This window comes from Thamnophis elegans, chromosome 8, assembly GCF_009769535.1.
Source record: "Thamnophis elegans isolate rThaEle1 chromosome 8, rThaEle1.pri, whole genome shotgun sequence".
Lineage (NCBI taxonomy): Eukaryota > Metazoa > Chordata > Lepidosauria > Squamata > Colubridae > Thamnophis > Thamnophis elegans.
In genome coordinates this window covers 64,684,271-64,696,861 of record NC_045548.1, presented here as the reverse complement: position 1 = coordinate 64,696,861, position 12,591 = coordinate 64,684,271, and the positions used below count along the sequence as shown (strand labels likewise).

The 12,591-nt window shown below is 45.3% G+C and overlaps 1 protein-coding gene and 1 long non-coding RNA gene across 3 annotated transcripts in view; one reads left to right on the top strand and one right to left on the bottom strand.

Annotated features, from left to right (window-relative positions):
- LOC116512240 overlaps positions 1–12,591 on the top strand; it is a 62,041-nt gene that overhangs the window by 28,711 nt on the left and 20,739 nt on the right. For both annotated transcript variants that reach the window (XR_004255858.1, XR_004255859.1), the window contains exon 2: positions 7,937–8,005. This is a non-coding gene — a long non-coding RNA (uncharacterized LOC116512240). The remainder of the gene's footprint in view (positions 1–7,936; positions 8,006–12,591) is intronic.
- Positions 1–12,591, bottom strand: part of COLEC10 (collectin subfamily member 10) — a 31,338-nt gene that overhangs the window by 4,883 nt on the left and 13,864 nt on the right. The window contains exons 2-4 of the mRNA XM_032222605.1: positions 12,057–12,128; positions 7,029–7,100; positions 2,348–2,401 (exon numbers count right to left, since the gene is read on the bottom strand). Coding sequence (XP_032078496.1) covers positions 2,348–2,401; positions 7,029–7,100; positions 12,057–12,128 — 198 coding nt within the window. The remainder of the gene's footprint in view (positions 1–2,347; positions 2,402–7,028; positions 7,101–12,056; positions 12,129–12,591) is intronic.

Sequence of the window (12,591 nt, the reverse complement as noted above, 5' to 3'; positions counted from 1 at the left end):
CCGAATACTCTTCAAGGGCAGCCCCACGTAGAACGCGTTACAGTAGTCCAGTTGAAGTCCCCACAACTTTAGATGCCTGAGGTTGGGAAAGACTGCATCAAATCCTAAACTTACTAAACCAGCTGGCTTTGCATCCCTTGGGAAGACACAAAAACCAAGCCAAAGTTAAAATTAACCAGCCGTATCTTGTTCTATGAACACACATTCTGTTTTTTAACTGACCTCATTAAGTACGTTGAGTGACTACAGTGATTAGGTGCAACATTAAAAACGTTTTGAATCTACATTTTTCATAAAGATTTAATTAAATGAAAATGGCTGAGGGCACAGGGCTGGTTCACTGTGGCATTTTAATTGGTGCAGGCCTAATAATTCTGACTGAAGTGGACTGTGCCATTTCAAAGGGCAGGAAAGACTTTATTCCTTCCCTTCAAACAATCCCTTGGCAAACAATATTTGACTCAGAGATCCAGACTGAGTTCTTGGCTACCTCTTAATGGGGCTGTTTTAAAAATAGCAATCCTACTTCTAGCTTAAGAAAACACTGTTTATTAAGAATGTTTTCAGAAAATTGGCTTTTCATAGGTAGCTCTTAACCTAGGACCAGTAATATTTGTAGAGTAAGTCACCTATGTGACCGACCCTATTTTACAAGGTTTTTTTTGCAGCGGTCGTTAAGTGAAACAATGGTTTGCTACGGGGTGTTTTTTCTGAAAATCAGACGTAAATGCCAATTTTAAGCAAAAACATCATAAAGTGCAGTCATGTGACTTCTGGGAGATTGGATCTTCATAACCCAGTTGTAAATACTCTTGGGGTAGCCTATTGTAACTTCAAAGAGTCACTAAGTCAACAATCATAAATAGAGTACTATCAGGGGTGGGCTGCCCCATTGCTGGATGGGTGTGGCCAGGGTGGGCGTGGCCTACTTAACCTCCTGCACCATGGCGGGGGTGTTTTTTGTCCTCCGCAGACTCCGGAGGTTCTCCTCGAGGCTCTGGGAGGGCGAAAACTACTTCCTCAGGGTTCCAAAGGCTGGAAAGAGGCCTGTTTCTAGACTTCCGGAACCTCTAGACCTCCAGTAGGCCCATCCACCACCCTCCCCCAAGCCTCTGCGTGGGCCCTGCACTTACCTGGCATGATGAATGGTCTACATGGAGACTCTTGGGAGGGGCGGGGCCAGCCAGGGGTGACATTTGGGGGTTTGCCAAACTGGGCAGAATCCTAGCTAGAGGATCACCCTAACCTGTGCGATCCCACAGCAGCCCACCCCCTGAGGACTATATGTAGTTTCCAGGCACTTCTAACTGCCTGTCTAACGACTCTAATCAGAATTAGCGCAGGGAATTAAATCTGACAGAGGAAAACTGTTTCTGACCCCACATTTGGGGGAGGTCTTCTGGGGGTTGGATAGGAAATGAAACAAGGAGGGGCTGATTTTTTGGGGTAAAGGAACAGCCTCCAGGAGAGATCAGATAAGTCTCCTTTTCCCAACCTAATCCCAAACAGTTTTAGTCACCACTTTACAAAAAAGATGTTGAGACTTTGGGGGAAAAAAATTGCAAAGAAGAGCAATTAAGATGATTGAAGGCCTGGAGACTAAAACACATGAACAGCAGTTGCTGGATTTGGGTTTGGCTAGTCTAGGGTTAAGTAAGTCTAGCAGGGACGTGATAGTGGCATTCCAGTATTTGAGAGGCTCCCGCAAAAAGAAGGGGGTCAATTTATTTTCCAAAGCACCAGAAGGCAAGACAAGAAACAACGGATGGAGAGAAGCAGCCTGGAATTGAGGAGAAACTTCCTGACGGTGAAGATCAACCAGTGGAACAGAAGTTGCCTTCAGACGTCGTGGGTGGCTTCATCATTGGAGGTTTTTAAGACGAGACTGGACAGTCACTTGTTTGAAATAGTGCAGGATTCCCTGCTTGAGCAGGGGGCTGGACTAGAAGACCTCCAAGCTCCCTTCCAGCTCTATTCTGATTCTGACTCCTTGATATTTCAGAAGCTTATAACGACAGTGAACTTCCAGAGATTTTTCATCATGCCCACTTCATCGTTTTTTTTTCTTATTTCCATTGATTTTCATTCTCAGTTTAGCCTACAGCCCCTTGGATGTCTGAGCTATCTTGTCAGGTCTGATTCTGTTTAATTTATCTGAGATCAGTCAGATTTGGCTGCTACTGCCATCTGCTGTGATGGTGATGGGACATGCTAGGATAATGAAACACTCCTCCTCTTCCTTGCCTTCTGGACCAACGTGCTAAGGTACACAGTGGCTACAATTTGATTGCCTCTGGAAGACAACAAAGGCATCAGGAATGCAAAAGAAGAACAAACAATTGTGTACCTGCTTTGCCCTTCCCTCCAATGATTCCAGATTCCCCCTTGACTCCTTTGTCACCTAAATGAAGAAGAAAATACATTGCCTTCAACTGGAAAGTTACAGCCACATTCGCAAAACAGGTCTTGAGAAATGGATAGAGCGCATAAGTGGGATGGACAAGGTAAATAGTTCAATTTTACATACGTCAGATTAAGTTCTACAGAATACAGGTAGTCCTTGACTTACAACGGTTTGTTTAGTGACGTCACAAATTACAAGAGCATGGAAAATGGTGCTGTTGGCTGTTTGTCGCGCAACTGTTGCAGTATCCCCATGGTCACACGATCAAGGTTCGGGTGCTTTGGAATTTGCAGGAATTTATGACAGTTGCACTGTCCTCGGGTTACTTTATTTTTCGGACTATAAGATGCACCGGTGTATAAGACGCACCAAGATTTTGAAGAGGTAAGTAAGAAAAAAAAAGTTTTTGCCTTCCCTCAGCCCCCAGTAGCCCTCTGCAGGCTTCAGCAGGGCTGGGGCAAGGCAAAAATGCCCCTGTTTCTGCCCCCAGCCCTGCTGAAGCCTGCAGGGGGCTGCTGGGGGCTGAGGGAAGGCAAAAAAGCCTTCATTTTTTTGCAAAAAATGGCTAGTTTTTCACAAAAATGGAGTGCGGGGGCCGGGCTTCGGGAGGCCAAAAATGGCTGTATTCAGTGAATAAGACACACCAACATTTCCACACTCTTTTATGGGGCGGGGGGAAGTGCATCTTATACTCCAAAAAATATGGTATGTGATCACCTTGTGCAACCTTCCATAGGAAGTTAAAACCCACCCCTCTGCTAGAAAAATGAAGTATCCTAGGAAATATTGAAAAAGCGGAATATTACATTTCCCTGGATGTGTAAAGGAAGAAACATGTTTTAAAGACAAAGTAACTCCCTGCAGCTTCCTGCCCCCACCCCCTTTGTCAACGAGCCATTAAAGCCTGAGCTAGTCCACTTTACATAATAAAGGTAGTATTAGCTTTTCACAGAAACTCACCACATGGCATCTGAGAACTCAAAGAAACCTGGATTCAAAACACAGCCTAGAAAGTTGCCCCTGCATGGCCCCATGGGAGTCTGACAACCAACCAGAATACATTTCTTACACAGGAACAAGAAACAGAGAGGTGGGACTGAACAGGTTATAAAAAACCCTGCAAGTCCCTCCCTCGGCCCTTCTCTTTTTCTCCACCAACATTGAAGCATGTGATCACCTTTTCTGTTCAGGACTCAAGCCACGTGGTCCTGCCCACCATTAAACCATCTTTCCAAGCAGCCTCCATGTCTCCAGTGTCTTTTTCCCCACTTGGGAGCCGAACCCAGAAGGACATTTCTTTCATCAACTGGCACCCCACAGATGGGACTCCAAGCTAGCCTAACCAATGGATATGGCCCAGGTAAGCCTCCCATGCCGGCACAGACCTCATTGAGTCTGTGGGTGGACTTTATCTTGGCCTTAGCCATTTGTATCTCGGTTTTAAAGGGGTTTTGAGTTTGAGCTCAAAGGCTGCCTTGAAAGAAGATGAGTACCTCTAAATTTTAATTCTCTAAAATTTAATTTTAAAGCATGGCAAAGCGTGGGAAATGTGTGTACGCCTGCATGTGTGTGAGTGATGATGAAATCTTTCTCCCAATCATAGCTGGATCTTGGTTCCTCTGTGTGTTTTACCGAGAGAGCCTGGAAAGTGTTAGGGTCGGGCCAGAGCACAGAACCTTCTGTTAGGGAAAGGAGTGTGTGTGTGAAAATGGATGGAAAAGTGAATGAAAATTTTATTGTTGTTGTTGCTTTTGTCCTGTGAAAGGAAAAAAGCAAAGGCCCATTGTGCGTAAAGAGAGGGGGTGTTGTTACTCACCGCAGAGGGGCAGAGGTCCTTCACCTTTTTAGATCAGGAAAACCTTAGCAGAATTCCCTACGAGGAAAGGGGCCGAATACTTCGTTGAGGGACTTGAAGTCCTTCCCAGAATTTTTTTCTTCTGAAAACTTATGGTGGGTCACCCGGCTAGGCCAAAGTGAATCCTACATGTAAAGGGTCATGGGAAGTGTTAGCTCATGGGTGACATCACTTCTGGCAAACAAAGTTAATGGGGAAGCCAGATTCATTTAACAACTGTGGCAAGAAAGTTTATAAAATGGGGAAAAACTCACTTAACAAACTTAGCAAAAGAAATTTTTGGCTCAATTTTGCTCATAGGTCAAGGACATCCTGTACACTGAATTAAGTTCCTACTGCATACAATTGAATCTATTTTGGTCTACTGTAGACTTCCCAAGGCAGACTCTGAAAGCTTTTGGTTTCTGATAGTAAACTTCAGAGTTTAATAGATGATCCATTAAAAGTTTAAAGATTCAGCGGCTGGATGTGCCTGGTACCTTTTGTTTCTTCAGGAAATTGCAGCAGAACCTGAGACGGACAATAGCTGAAGAGAGTGAATGATATAATAAGTGAATATACCTAATGCAGGTAGGTTATGCATTTCACTTTTGGAATGTGGAATTTTTTTTTTTTGCAGGTTTGGGAGGCACTTAAGGATATTATTGTATGAATAAACGGGAATTCTGAAGGTGGAAGATTTTTTAAAAAATGGGATTGCAGTATATAGGAGGTGCAATACACAGGAGGTTTAACTTTCCTTCCCTCGCTGCATTTTATGACAATCCATCCCTAGTTGCTATTAGCCCCTGGCAGGACAAAAAGCTCAGTGGAACTTCTGTTTTGAAAGGAAAAGAGATAATTTTCAATAGAACAATTGGAAAGGAAAGAAAGCAATCTTCTGTATTTCTATTTTACAGTGTAAAATAGTACATATGTTTATAATTCTGCATTCACTACCATATTCAGCGTTAAGGGAATAATCAGCCAGTGGGAGGAAGGATTATATATGTGATGGCTGCCACCTCCATCTCCATCTGCATGTTTTCTGTAACAAACTCAGTCTTTCCATTCTTATTTTTGCCCCCCCCCCCCCCAATCTGCTTTGCATTTTACATATCTTCCACACTTGGTGAAGAATCTGAAGCTGAAAAGAGGTAGGGCATTTAAACAAACAAAAACCTGAAATTTGCTTCCAAAGCAACCATGACATTTTCGCAAGGACGAAACATCAAATTTTGGAATGACTTTTACAATTCCTGGATGTAAATATTCCTGGAAAACTGTGAGGACATCTCAAACATGTAGTGCATTTCCAACAATATTTCTAAGGTAGAAGAGTTCTGCAAGGAACAGTTGGAAAATATACAACTGAGTAAAAAAAAAGCACATATTTGGATACAAAGAAAAGGGAAACGGTTGTTGCCAAATTAGATAATGCCCCTGGAACATTTTTATTCTAGAAACATCTGAGAATTGCATAGAAATGTGTATGTTGTTCATGAATGTGTATGTGAACTTGATAATGTCCGCCTACCTCATAACATGAATTTCCAAATGCCTATTAGCCAAGCTCCCAACAGAGCTACATTATGACTAGTCAACTCCAAAATTCCTGCTTCCATAAGGAAATCCCATATCCACACTTTGGTTCCCTTCAAAATAAAGTTGGCCATGTAGCTTTCAGAAAGTGTAGTTGATAGGGTCCAACTTTCACAGCCATGCATTGAAACTTTGGCCACCTAATGAGAAGGAAGGACTCACTGGAGAAAAGCCTAAATGCTGGGAAAGATGGAGGGCAAAAGAAGAAAGGGACGACAGAGGATGAGGTGGCTGGATGGAGTCTCTGAAGCAGTAGGCGTGAGCTTAAATGGACTCCAGAGGATGGTAGAAGACAGGAAGGCCTGGAGGAACATTGTCCATGGGGTTGCGATGAGTCAGACATGACTTAACAACTAACAACAACAACAACAGTTGATAAAGATGAACCGAAGGGGATAGCTGTTCAAGAGGGATGCAAAAACATGGCTAGATTGAGAATTTGTATTAATCTTACTGGAAGGGACGGGGATTGAATCCATGACCTTTTCCATTTGCACCCCAAAAAGGCTGCCTTCAAAATAAAGTTGAACCTGGAGCTTCCAGGATGTGTGGTTGATAGGGATGTACTGAAGGGGATGTAGGAATTTGGATAGATTGACTGAGACTTTTATTAATCTTACTGGAAAGGATGGGGTTTGAATCTATGACCTTCTGCATTTGCACCCTAATGAGTTACAATTGTCCCAGCACAGACTAAGAGGGTCCTATCCTTGATTGGGAACTGAGGAGACTGCAACTCAATGATGGTCTTTCCTTCATTGATGCCCGCTGACCATTCTTCTGCTTTTTACATTTTTCAGCGTTTTGGTGAAATGAACTCAAGTGTGTCAAATGCTTGTTTTCAAAGAAGCCCTTTAGTTATTTTTTTCCTCCTCCTTCCATGTACTTTGCTCTTGCGTTTCAGTGTGCAGACTCTAAATTATAATGAACTCAGCCGAGAACATTATTGAAGAAAATTGAAATGGGTGGTTATGAAGAGCTTTTCCAAAAACATAGACAATAACCAAAAACAGTCCGAATGGGTTCATGTTGGTAGCCGTGGAACGGGAAGCATAAGTTAACACAGTACTTGTGTTTTGAAAATAAAAGCCTTCAGTTTCATTTGGAAACATAAATAGCAGGTGTTTATTTTTAATTTTATACTGAGGTTTACCCTCCAGGGAAGATATGTGATCAGTTAATACTTACCCTTTCTGCCAATTGGTCCGATTTTGCCTATCATTCCTTGTTCACCAATATCTCCAATTGTTCCTTTGTCTCCTGAATCAGAAATATAATAAATAGGAGTTTAGAATAGAATAGAATAACAGAGTTGGAAGGGACCTTGGAGGTCTTCCAACCCCCAGGTCAAGGCAGGAGCTTACACCGTCCCAGTCCAGTTTGTTTTTGAACACCTTCGGCAATGGAGCACTCACAACTCCAGGGGGCAAGTTATTCCAATTGTTCTCACTGTCCGAAAAGTCCTCCTTAGTTCGAGGGTGGATTTTTCTTTAACAAGCTTCAACCCATTACTTCTTGTCCTGCCCTCTGGTGCTTCGGGGAATAAGTCAGTCCCCTCTTCTCTGTGATAGCCTCTCTAGTACTGGAAGACAGTTATCATGTCTCGCCTAATCCTTCTCTTTGATAGGCTAGACATACCTAGCTCCCCAACTGTTCATCATATGTTTTATGATACATCTAGAGGATTAGGATAGTACCAGGGGTGGGATTCAGCTGGTTCGGACCGGTTCAGGCGAACTGGATGCTAATTTTACATCTGGTTCGCCAAACCGGTAGTTGCAATGTGGCTGGTCCTGCCTACCTGCTTCACCCCTCCCAGGAGTCTCCACACGGCCTGTTTTGGATGCTGTTTTAAGTGCAGGCCTGCATGGAGACTCTGGGAGGGCAAAAAACGAACCTCCTGGAAGTTCTGAAAGTCCGGAAATGGGCTGGTTTTGGGCCTCCAGAGCCCGGGGGAAGAAGGAATGCCTCCAGAATCCCACCTCTAGATAGCACCTTTTGTAAGTACCCAATTTTTTTTTTAAAAAAATTGTCACATACTCTTTGCTACTCCACTTAAAAGGTGTTACATATGCTTTTCTTGTCCATTCCAACAGAGTGGAGCCCCTTTTGAAGAGAGTTTGACTTTGATTTGCCTACATGAATGTATCATGCTGAGCTGTCAGGTAACAGATGGCTGCCTCTCCCTTTCTTTGCAGTCTTGTAGGAAAAAAACAACAACATGACATTTCCAAGCTTATCTGCATCACTCAAAACTCCCTGCTGCGATGCTTGTAGGAGTTATGTTTTGGTCTGAAAAATATTCTTAAATGATGACTAAGGAAAAAAAAAATGCCATTAGATGTCTGTGCAACTCCCTCAGTGTTTTTCTCATACACTGATGGGTAAGATATGCATGTCAACAGAGTAATTAAGAGCCTATAAAAAAACTCACCTGGATTAAACCCTATATAGGCCATCATTCTCGGTCACACAGTGACAATTAGATACACCTGGGACAGTGGTGGGATTCACTTATCTTCGCTACCAGTTCGCAAATGTGAGCGCGCTAGCTTCTGCATGCACAGAAGGTCGCGGATTACATCGGGGCGGGTGAGTGGAGCCTCCAGCTGCCGCCGCTACTGGTTCACCCGAACTGATAAGAACTGGCAGAATACCACTACTGATCTGGGAAGCTCACAAGTTAGAATTCAAATTAAGAGTCCCCTTCCATTTTGTTTCCCAGCAACCAGTATTTTGAGTAAACTGTTGATGATTCGGAAGGTAACAAATAGGGCAGTACAATACTTTGGATTTGATAGCAATAGCAATAGCAGTTAGACTTATATACCGCTTCATAGGGCTTTCAGCCCTCTCTAAGCGGTTTACAGAGTCAGCATATCGCCCCCACAGTCTGGGTCCTCATTTCACCCACCTCGGAAGGATGGAAGGCTGAGTCAACCTTGAGCCGGTGAGATTAGAACCGCTGAACTGCAGATAACAGTCAGCTGAAGTGGCCTGCAGTACTGCACCCTAACCACTGTGCCACCTCAGCTCTTCCTCTGCATTCTGGGAAAAGATACAGTTACTTACAAAAGTAGCAGGGAGGACTGATTTCGTTCTTGTATAAGCCTTACTAGCCACCTGAGGATACATTGTGGACAGCCCCACAACCTGTTAGGTGTCAAGGTCCTCTTCGAACACGATGGATGAACATAATCAGCAATAGCAATAGAACTTAGACTTATATACCACTTCACAGTGCTTTATGGCCCTCTCTAAGGGGTTTTACAGAGTCAGCCTATTGCCCCCAACAATCTGGGTCCTCATTTTGTGAGGATGGAAGGCTGAGTCAATCTTCAGCCTGATGAGATTCGAACTGCCAAATTGCAGTTAATCAGCAGTCAGCAGAAGTAGCCTGCAGTAATGGACTCTAACCACTGCGCTACCAGGGCTCTTAATAACCGGATCATCTCTCCCCAATTGCTTCTATTCTACCCAGGTGCAAAAGACCAGATCCATAAATGAAGGTCCAATTCAGTGGTAGGTTGCAGGCGGTACGCCCCAGTACGGGCTTACCGAAGCCTGCCTGGAGCACTGGGTACCGTTCCGGTACAATGCTCTAGAGGGCTCACACGCCTGCCTGAGCTCCTTACTTGTCCTTTAAAGCCTTTGATGCTTCCACACATGGGCATGGCACTTACAACGCCTGCGTGATGCTCTGCCAAGCAGCTGGAGTGTCGCTGAGGCTTGCGGATGACGCCGGGCCCGTTCCAACCGTACCAGTTGGAACAGGATCCGGAACCCACCACTGGTCCAATTAAACTGATTTATTGCTGTTTAGAATCTATGCTTATGCGTAGAATCTTTCCAACTAACAGTGGGCACCTGTGTAGAGTTTGATAAGGATCAACAGATTCAAGGGAGGATGGACTTAGTCTGCTTGTGGCTACGTAGGGATTCTAGGCTGATCTCACTTTTGACTCCACCCTAGTGTCTGCTACTCCTGCTACATTCCGTTCCACTTGGTCTGACAAGAGGACCATGCTGTGGATGCCATCAGCTAAAGAGGGTCATCTAGTGGGACCAGGGGTGTGTTCCAGCTGCTGCTACTACAGGTTTGCTCAGAGATGAGCTGCATGCACATGCTTGATGTGTGCTATGCACTCATGCACAGTACTAAAAATGCTTCTGCACATGCGCAGAAGCAAAAAACAAGATGGAGGCGCTTATGGCGCTGCTGATAGAATAGGTTCAGGGGCGTGGCAGGCCAAGTAACTACCTACTCAGCTGAACCGGTTTGAACTGGTAGGAACCCACCTCTGGGTGGGACCCATGAGGACCATCTTGTGGAACCTGAGATTAGGTTAGCCCAGATCTTGCTGGCCTTTCAGAAGCCCCTGAAAAACCTGGTTTTCTGCCCAGGTCTGAACTCATGAAATTGTAATAAGACTCTGTCTCTTGGCTTTGTTGATGGTTATTTTACGATGCTCAGCTGCTATGGGGTTTTATTTTATATTACGTGTTTTATTTGTTTTTATCTATTTTATTACAAACCACCAGAGTCATATTTGGGAGGTAGATGGCTGTGTCAGTCAATCAATCAAACAATTTCTGAAACATTGCTAAGCCTCCAGAGATTAGAGCACGCAGCCACCAACATCCACTGAAGGTTACACATTTTTTTTAAAAAAATACATTTTCTTTAGAATCTTCCTTTTAAAAAGTTCCCTTTCTCCTGTGATTAAGAAGCAAGATAAGCTTGTCAGAGGATAAAAACAGTATGCTTAACCAGATTAGGTGAAGGCCTAATGGCTGCATTGTTATTACCTACTAAACTTGGATAAACCTGATTTTTTTCAGAGCTTACTGCAGTGGTGGGTTCTATTATTTTTACTACCAGTTCTGTGGGCGTGGCTAGGTGGGGGAGCATGTGGCTGAGTGGGCATAGCCAACTTGATGCCATTTACGCACACTCAGTCACATGATCTCCTCCACCAATCCACGCCCACCGAAACGGGACTCCGACGAAGGGAAGGGGAAGGTGAAGAAAGGGGGGGAAAAGTCCCAAAAATAGACCGCCGGAGAATTTAGGGTGTGGAAAAGCTATAAGTTTCCTAGAAGGAATTAAAGCATTCAACTTTGCAGGCGTGCGGGGTGGGGTGGAGCGTGGGAAATCACAGAGTCCAGATTGCATGCACGCGCTTGTGCCCTGTAGTCGTGGGTGGTGCCCCCCACCCCACCTTGGGTTCCTCTTTTTGCGTTCCGTTCTTGTTGCCTTCGGGTGGAGCAGAGGAACTGCTCGGCTTCATAAAATTCCTGCAATGGGTAAATTGAGCGGTGGCAACTGGAGGCGCCCATCCAAGCAGGGCCCAGGCGGGCTGTGGAGTGGAGAGCCAGGATGCTGCGCAGGGCCTGCTTCCCTCTACCCGAAGGCATGAAAATGAAATGCAAAAGGAGGAACACAGGGTGGGGTGAGGGCACCATGGGTGACTGCAGGGCACAAGCGCACACGTGCAATCTGAGCTCTGCGATTTCTCATGGCTCCTGCAGCACCTGGGCGTGTTTTTGAGGGGTGCAGATGGTTCCTCCTCCCCCCATTGTCCTGAGCCAGGATCAGGTGAACTTACCTCCCTCCCTCCCGCCCTGCTTGCACAGTCCAGTGCCTCTGCCTGTATTTTTTCCTATCTCCCACCCTTTCCTTCCGTTATTCTCTTTCCCCGCCACTCGTCTGCCGAATTTATAAACACAGGTGTGGCTTCCGGGCTGCAAAGTTGAATGCTTTGATTCCTTCTAGGAAACATGGCTTTTCCTGGCTCTGCGCTACCCCGCCACCCTCTCCAACATGCGGGACCCCATCCCTGCCCCAACCCCCATCCCTGGCGGCTTCAGGAGATGCTGGCTGATGGGGAGGGGGGGACTAGGTTAGCGCTAATGCTTACCTGTGTGTAGACAGGAGGAGGCAGTTCTGTAGATGCACGTGGCAATGGCGAGGCAGGGCAAGCATCAGAGAGGGCTGGTTTGGGGGTGTGGCCAGCCACCCAGCGGTCACTACCGATTCACTTGAACCGGTTGGAACTGGGAGCAACCTATTTCTGGCTTACTGCCCTGTCCCAATCCAGCCCATTTGGGCCGATTTAGAACCAGGTTAAGCCTGCAACCGGTATGTAACTCTGAAGTAGTAAGGGGCTGTTCCTATGCTTTTAACTGTAAAGAAAGTATTGTAAATTGTTTTACCTTTGGATCCTGTGGGGCCAAGTTTCCCAGTTTTTCCCATTTCTCCTTGGTCTCCTTTGTCACCATCATCTCCTTCAATCAGAAACAACAAAAAAGAAGGGGAGATATAACAACAAAGTTTAGGAAATGCTGATCTGATTTTATTTTTGAAGATGTGATGTCTGTCGGCTCAACTCCTATTTTTTGATATGCCGGGTCCTTCATAATACCTAAATTACAGAATAACAGAGTCGGAAGGGACCTTGGAGGTGTTCTAGTCCAACCCACTGCTGAAGGAGGAAACCCTATACCCATGATGGTGATGTGGGCATGCGAGCTGTTGCCCCAGTTTAGCTTTGCTGCGCATGCGCGTGCACCTCACACTAGCCAGCTGGTCTGTGGGTCTCTTCTGCACATGCGCAGGAGGCGGGGTGCATGCGGAAGGCTGTGTGAGCAAGTGTGGGTGACGGGGTGCATGGACCAGCCCATACTCACATTGCATTTTTTGGGGGGTTGGGCACGCATGCATGCATTTGTGCGCGCGCTTTGGATACTC